This window comes from Gastrolobium bilobum, unplaced genomic scaffold, assembly GCF_033153095.1.
Source record: "Gastrolobium bilobum isolate Gb01-03AN ecotype WA unplaced genomic scaffold, APGP_CSIRO_Gbil_v1 utg37121, whole genome shotgun sequence".
In the NCBI taxonomy this organism is placed as follows: Eukaryota; Viridiplantae; Streptophyta; class Magnoliopsida; order Fabales; family Fabaceae; genus Gastrolobium; species Gastrolobium bilobum.
The window spans coordinates 30371-38745 of NW_026899451.1; the positions used below are offsets into that span (position 1 = coordinate 30371).

General features: G+C 32.4%; 1 protein-coding gene across 1 annotated transcript; it reads left to right on the plus strand.

Moving 5' to 3' along the window:
* Window positions 1-1433: 1433 nt before the first annotated feature.
* Window positions 1434-2567, plus strand: LOC133290505 (protein E6-like). Its single transcript, XM_061488596.1, has one exon. It carries the CDS (start codon window positions 1460-1462, stop codon window positions 2315-2317), a length of 858 nt encoding a protein of 285 aa, XP_061344580.1. The 5' UTR covers window positions 1434-1459; the 3' UTR covers window positions 2318-2567.
* Window positions 2568-8375: the final 5808 nt, after the last annotated feature.

Genomic DNA, 8375 nt, shown 5'->3' on the forward strand with positions numbered 1-8375 from the left:
TACTTAGTGTAGTTTGTAAACAAAAAATTTGTAAATATAACCTTCTCCAGACAAAATAGAGCTTTGGTTTTCTCTTTATTTTTTTTTCTTAACCTTGTTAGAGAATAATATAAATCATTAAAAAGGCCTCACCCAACACTTTAAGATTTTGGGTTGAAGTGGTTCTTTATATGCTATGAGATTCAGTGACCATAACATCACGAGTTCGATCCTCACCGCCCTCCACTAGTGGAATTAAATAAGCATAAGGTAAATAAAAAATTGGGCCTATGCAATAATCCACGCTTCAAGTCCAAAGGGCTCTTGCGTGAAAGGGGTGTGTTAGAAAATAATATAAACTATTAAAAGACCTTCACCCAACACCTTAAAGGCCTGTTTGGTGTGATGTATAAGGCCTGATAATATAAACTTATATTATACATTATGACATTTTTAGTTGTTTGGTGTGACCATCGTATAGTATAAACTTATACAGCAGGATCCCTTTATACATCAAAATGATGTATAACTTAATCAGGCCTAGGAGGGTAGGATTAGGCCTGCTAATATATTATTTTAATATTAGTATATTAAAATAAAAAATAATTTTTCAACATATAATTTTTTAAAATATTGGAGATTTTTATTTTTATAAAAATCAATATACTTTTTGTACACACTGATCAACATATTTTTATAAAAAAATAATATATCATCTGATATATTTGGAAGAATTATGTAAATTCATTATTAAAATGTATTTTTTACAAAAATATTTATTTTTAACCTATCTAGTATTATATAGTGTATTACCAAACATTAGATGATATTATCTTATATAATATATTATCTTGTACAATATCAGGTCAAACGCTAGATAGTATTAAAATTTAATCAGGTCTTATACAATCATGTCTTATATTATCAGGCCTTATCCTATACTATACCAAATATGCCTTAAGATTCTTGGGTTGAAGTGATTCTTTACAAATATGATGAACAAGATAATTACCAATTTAAGGGTGCTACCCACACATAAATATTTGGCCAAGGAAACCCTATAATTCAAGAAAATAAAGTATCTCAAGATTCATAGGCCTAATCAACCTAAATTAAGATTTGGCCGATCAAATCTTATAATTTTAAGAATTAAAATCAGAAACTTTTAAGAAAAAAAATAAAATCTTTTAAAATTGATTGATTTATGAACCTAACCAACCTAAATTACAAAACAAATAAGAAGAATAAATACTGAATAAGTCAGAATTATTATGTTGGATATTTCAATCAACTAAAGTTGATCTTTTGTGGGGACCACAATCATCACAAATCCCTCCTTCCATTTGCACCTAATGAGTGGAAAAATTGAGGAGGAGGAAGGAAAGGTTCCTCCTCTATATAAACACACTTGGACAATCACAGTCACTCATGTACACACAGTTCAGACCATCTTCCTCTCTTTCACTGTCATCATTCATCAATGGCTCCCATCTCAAAATTCATCCCTTTCTTATTCTTAACAACCCTTTTGTTGTCTCTGCAAATCAATGCCAGAGACAGCCAGTTCTTCAGCAAAGTCTCCCATGTCAACAACAACTTCAAAGAGACAGAGGTTCCCAAAAATGAAGAACCACTAAAGAAGCCAGAGCAACAGCCAGTCTTTATCCCAGAGACTGAAAACAGCTATGGCCTTTATGGCCATGAGTCTGGTCAGAATCCTCCCACCACCACCACAACCCCCACCCCCACCCCCACCACTTACCAGCCATACAAAACCGAGACTGAGGAGAAATTCAACAAGTACCCCAACAAAAATTACTACAACTACAACAAAGATTTCTATAGAACCAACCAAAATGAAATGAGTGACACAAGACTCGCTGGCACTCCTTCCAGCAATAACAACTACTTCTACAACAACAAGGATGCTTTTGGTGATAAGCAAAATCAATTGAGTGACACAAAGTACACAGAAGGAGGATACAATTCCATGGAAAATCAGAACAAGAAGAAGAAATATTACTACAACAACAACGCTGCCAACGACAAGAACTCCTTCCAAAACAATGCTGTCAATAACAAATACTATGGTGAGAGACAAGGAATAAGTGATACGAGGTTTATGGAAGGTGGAAAGTACTTTTATGACGTTGACTCTGAGAAGTACAACCCAACACTCTATGGTGGCTCATCCAGGGGAGTGAACTCTGAGAATATGGTCAACAACAGGGGTTACTTTGGCAACAACAATGTAAACTCTTACGAGAAAAAGAACTCCATGGAAGGTTACCAGAACCAGGAGGAGTTTGAAGATGTCCAAGAAGACTTCGAACCTTGAGCTTGTATCACCAACAGAGATCAATTTGCTTATGAGTATTGACTTTGGGTGTTCGCTGTTTTGCTGTTCTTTACATTAAAAAATCACAAAAAAAGAGTTGAAGGGTAGGATAATTTATGAAGGGGTTTTACATAGTGGTAATGTTATTAAATCTTGCTTCTTGAATTGCACAGTCTATGTAATGATTTGGAAATACGGCATGGAGTATGAGAGCATGTCTAGTTTTTCTATAATGTTAAGTAATCTTGTTTGTTTCTCCGTTACTTTTTTTACCCAAAAAAAATATAAATAAAATTCTTCATGTTTGTTTTTCTCTTTCAAACCAGCGCAATATAAGGATTATGGAGAAAGGAAAAGGGAAACACAGGCAAAAAGCAATCATACGGTACTAGTTTTACTTTTAAAATTTGGGTGGTCCATCTTGCTTTACCCACCAACCCAGTTGATAATAGATACCATTTTCGAACACAGAGGGAACAGTACTACACTGTTGAAGTTGAGTGGTAAACTTCTTTTTGTGATACCTTCTCTTTTGCACAATACTGGACAAAAATGGAATCAATGATGAACAAGGAAAAACACATAGTAATTCAGACTGATAACTTTGTTGGAAAATTAAAGTGTGAAAGTAGCAGTGAAGTCACACATTCTTTAAACATGAATCAAGTGAGAAGTGAAGATGATACAAATGCAAAAAACTTGTAAATCTACAGCTTTAAAATTTTAGATTGAGAAATGGTGTCCGCTCATTTATTATGATTTATTATTTGACCTATTGATGAAGGCACCCTTTGTAAAAGATTTTGGTTCTCCCATAACATTCACAACAAAATTAGTTTCAAAATGCCAGAAAAAAAAAAAAAAAATTAGTTTCAAAATGTTCATTGGCCCATTAATAAAAGCATTCTTTCTAAAGGGTTTTGCTCCCCTAACATTCACAACAAAATTACCCTCCTTTATCTCTTGATAAGACCATCTGTTCCAGTATGTTCATTCATCAAACGTCTATGATATTGGTTATAATTTGCAGAAAATAAATAAATAACTATTAATGAAAAAGAAAAGAGTAAATAATAAAATTCCCAGGTCTTCTTCTGTTAACTCCTCAACGATAGTAAATGGCAGAGAAGTATATTACCCTTTGCCACTCTCTTTTAGTCATAATTATTGACCAATTTCTGTTTTTAAGGATGTAGGTCTTCAAACTTGGCTTTCCAGGATGTGCATAACATCTAAATGATCAGGAGAAGGATCAAGACTGTAAAGAATCAAGGACGTTTTTAAGAAACGTCACAAGAGAAAATGGAGCAACACGTCCCCTCACACAAGAGCCCATTGGGCTTGAAGAATGGACAATGCAACAGGCCCTATATCACATAAAGAGCTCAAAAGGTGGGAGTGCTCAAGACCTTATAAATTTCACATTAGTTGCTCATACAACAACCAATATGGGACTATATATGTCAACAAAGACCAATCACTTATTCATTGGTTATTGACCAATTTCTGTTTTTAAGGATGTAGGTCTTCAAACTTGGCTTTCCAGGATGTGCATATAACATCTAAATGATTAAGAGAAGGATCAAGACCAATCAATTATTCATTGGTTCGGTTAGCAACTGAAATATAATATAAAATTATTAATGTAATTTTCATTTAAGAGTTTACATTTTTGTGACCATTTTATATAATGAAGTGGTCACAAATTTAGAACAAATAATATAAAATTATTAATTTAATTTTTGCCTAACTGTTTAAGTTTTTAGATTAAAAATTATTGTTTAGATCAACAGGGGTGGCATGAAAAAATACCTAAATTGTTCAAGCAAATAGATCACGCATTCTTTCCTCCGTGATTGACGATGTTTTACACACAAAAAAATAAAATAAAAAAAATCTCTGTTTGTTTGCACTTGCACTTTATTTATTATGCTCTGTGCGGCCACGATTTTAAAATTTAAAACTTGGGCGTAGAAAAACTACTGCATTTGGCTCTTGCATCGCGTGGACTTAGCTATGTACAAGTCAAATAATTTCATGTTAACAAGTGCTAGTAGCATCTACCTTTACTCATCGAAATAAGCATCTCTAGGGATAGCAATTAGCAAACAACAATAGAGTCAATTTGTCTTTACTTGTGTACCTAACTTCTTTGTATGTTGCTAATGACATTAACCAGTTCAATTGAGGAGGGACGACACAGAAAGGGAAAGAAGGCAGTTGAAAATGTTAGGTTTAAGATGAATTGACTTGTAACCTAAAAGGCTAAAACACCTAACTCTTTCAGCAGTTGAATTTGAGACACATGAGGGGGCACCGAATGCCTTGGAATGGCCGTAGAAGCTTGACAATTCAGGGTTCATTTAGATAAATTATAAATATATATAATTTTTTTAATTGTTTTTAAATTACCTTTTTAACATTACAGAAAAAATTTCATTAGATATCATAAAAAAGACTAATCTAATTATCTTAAAATATTTAGTTATAATTTTGGGGAAAAAATTATTTTCTTAATTAAAAAAAAACCATAAAATCGGATAGATTATGAGTATGGAACCGCAATATTTTTTTTTATTTTTTTTTATTTTTTATTTAGTATAACTTGGGGTATGACGCTTTGGGCTAGCTCCTCATTTGAACAACGGGTGCATTGAACTTCGCTATCTGGAGGAAGGATGAGACTGATCCCCATTCGAGGAGAGAGACACTTTCCTATGGTCCCCAAAAATTTTCCAAGAATTTGCTTGAGGCTGAGTTTGAACCCCTTGACTCAATCAAATCCTTGGGAGCTCAGTTGTCAACTGAGCTATTTGAAGGTTTATTTTTTTTAATAGATTACTCCCACATGCTTATTATCCCCACCATCACCAGATAAACTAACCAAGCTCACTTATCTATTCACGACTTCTCGTTACAGCAAAGAATATTTAGCAAAAACAATTTTTTTTAAAAAAAATTACTCCACCTGTTCATTTATTAATTAACTAATTTGAGTGAGTCGGTAGAATTATAAGAACAATAAAACTCTCCTTATCAAGTTTTTAACACAATTACATACTCAAAACTCAAACTTGAAATCATTAATTAAACTGGAACAATCTCTTATTAGTTGATCCATGTGTCTTGTAGTAGATAACAACATTGCTACCCAAAATTTGCCTACAACTTAACCTTTCCTTTTCTATTAGTTTGCCTGTTGCTTCACAAAAAATATAGCCTTATGTATTGTTATAATTTTGTAGTTATTGTGTAATCAGAAACTTTGAAATAGACAAGGGAGGAATAACTCATTTTAAGAGGATGTCACATGATTTTTTTTCTCAGTATTTTTTTAAAAATAATGATATCTTCTTGGAGTTATGTCAACATTTTAAAATTTAATCTAAATTTTTTAAATTTAATATTTAATATTAAATTTAATGAAAATTGTTACACTGTCAAAAAAAAAATGATATCTTCTTGGAGTTATGTCAACATTTTAAAATTTAATCTAAATTTAGTAAATTTAATATTTAATATTAAATTTAATAAAAATTGTTACACTGTCTGATGTATTATTTTTTAGTGGACTAACGTAATAATTTCATAATACATAATAATTTCTCCATGATTTAAGCCATCGAAGAAATGTTAACTGATAAATGGTTATCACCATTCACCACAACCTAGGACCCTTTTGGGCTTCATTTTAACATTTTTTTTGAAGGGACAAGTTTGGTAATCAATGGTTGGGGTTGGGTATATAATGCCATATACTAATTGTTCTGCTCAGGTTATAATTATACTAATTGTTCTGCTCAGGTTATAATGTAGGACACGGCCCAGCTTTGTTCAATGCAATTATTATGAATATTGGGTCAAGCCCATTACTACATTAACACTTTACACCGAGTTGATCCACATAAATAAATTTTGAACAGACTATTATTGGGTTTTATCCATTGAGGTAATATTTTTTTAAGGGAAAAAGTGTGTCATTTTAAATGACACACCTTACATCCTTTTACTCTCACAAAGAGGAGGGATTCACATCTTTTAAAAAAAATTCTCCACTTTCTCTCTCATGATTTATCTCTTTTTCTCACTTAAAATGACACAACTTTGTATTCTTTAAAATGATACACAATTTTCCTTTTTTTAATAGATGCATGAGAAGTGCACTGGAATCAATATTATTATTTTTTTTTTATAACAGGAATCAAATTTTTAACATTTGCTATGCATTACAAAACTCACAAACCTTGATCGTATTTTTTAAAGACCGATTTGCTAAACAAAAAGGTTTTTCAAACCTTTTCATTTTAAATAAGGGTTTAGTGTATCTCCGGTCAATGGAGATAACTTATTTTCAGTAAACTCAAAACAAAGTCATTTTGGGATTGAAAAAATGAATTTTTATAATTCTAATTTATTCCGAGATTAGATTAGTCTTTATCATTTTAATTTTTTAACACCAAAATAACATCATTTTGAGCTTACTGAAGATAACTTCATCTTCGGTCACTGGAGAAATGTTTTTCCCTTTAAATAAAAGAGATAACTTTACAAATACCCCCTAATGTTTTTGATCTAGATAAAATACAAAAGGCCCACCAGGGGCTAAAATCCAAAGATTAAGGCCCAAAAACATAGGGCCCGAACAATGCGCGATATCTCCATCGCGCATAAAGAATCAGGGGATGCGATGGCTTCATCGCGCCTAAACCACCTTTAACATGACTTCAGAGTTAAGGAACTGATCAATAATACAAATGAGGAGCTACTGCGCCATAGAACCAATACACGAAGGACAACTCCAGCTTGCTATCACTCTACCAAGATAGCTTCACATATAGAGATAAGGCCAGAAAGGCACCAGCTGAACTTGCAGCCCATAAACAGCCAATCAAAAGACATACCGCCTACCAAATGCGGCATCAAATTTACTATATAAACAAAGGGTACATACCCAGGTATGATCATCTAATTCAGTAAGAATACAACATAATCCTAGCTTTGATACTGACTTGAGCGTCAGAGTGTCATTGCAGGTACCCACCCCAGTCGGAGTCATCGCGCCAAAGAAGAATCATATCAATCTCTCCATTAACAGTCATCAACAGCCCAAGAAGTAGATAAGCCAACCCAAAGTCTTCTCTCGTCAACCGTGTGTGATTAGGTCCGATACATATTGACATGCCCATATAGTATTAATCTGATCAGTTTCCATAACCTTTTTTTAATGAATAATATCTCTAACGTTTAAAACACTCATACCCTTCTGTTAACTTTAAATAACACTGTTAAATTTTATCACACTGTGACTGTTAGTTCAAAATCAATTACTAAAAGAGAAAAGGAAAAAAGAAAATTTATTCTAAAACTAATAAGCAAACTATATTCACTATTAATCAAGGAAAGATTGATAATAGCGACAAAAATATAAGAGAAGAAGAGAAACTATGGACATGATTGTTGATAAAAGAGCATGAATTGTAAGAAACGAAGCCCAAAAAAAAGAAGAAGCAAAATCTTAGTTTAATAAAGAGTATCAATTACCTAATTCGAGCATGGCCATGTTCTTCACTCCCCATACGTGTAGAAGCTTGAAGTGAGTATTACTTTTTTTTTTAGTACACGAAGAGAGTATTACTTATGTGGAGGGAAAAGGAATGTAGAAACTGTTGCATTAAGGAACCCTAATATTTAGGGGGAGGTGGGGTGAGAGCATGTGTTCGAATCTGTCCAGTATCACTTTTGGAAGGGGTTTAAAGTCTTAATCCTAGACCCGTTCTGAATCAGATTAGTTGCGGAGCAATGAATCGATTGAAATATTTCCAAATATATATATATTTATATATATATATATATATATATATATTAGGGGGAGGTGGAAATCAAACTATGTTGCTCTGTATTTTTAGATAATTGGAGAGTAAAATAGTCACAATTAGGAGAGGATCGAAGGGAATGGTGAACATTGACAGTCTTCTCTCCCTAAACTTTATTTTTTTATTATTATATATATAAAATAATATTTATCTAATAATAATATATTATTAGCGCTAACAAGTAG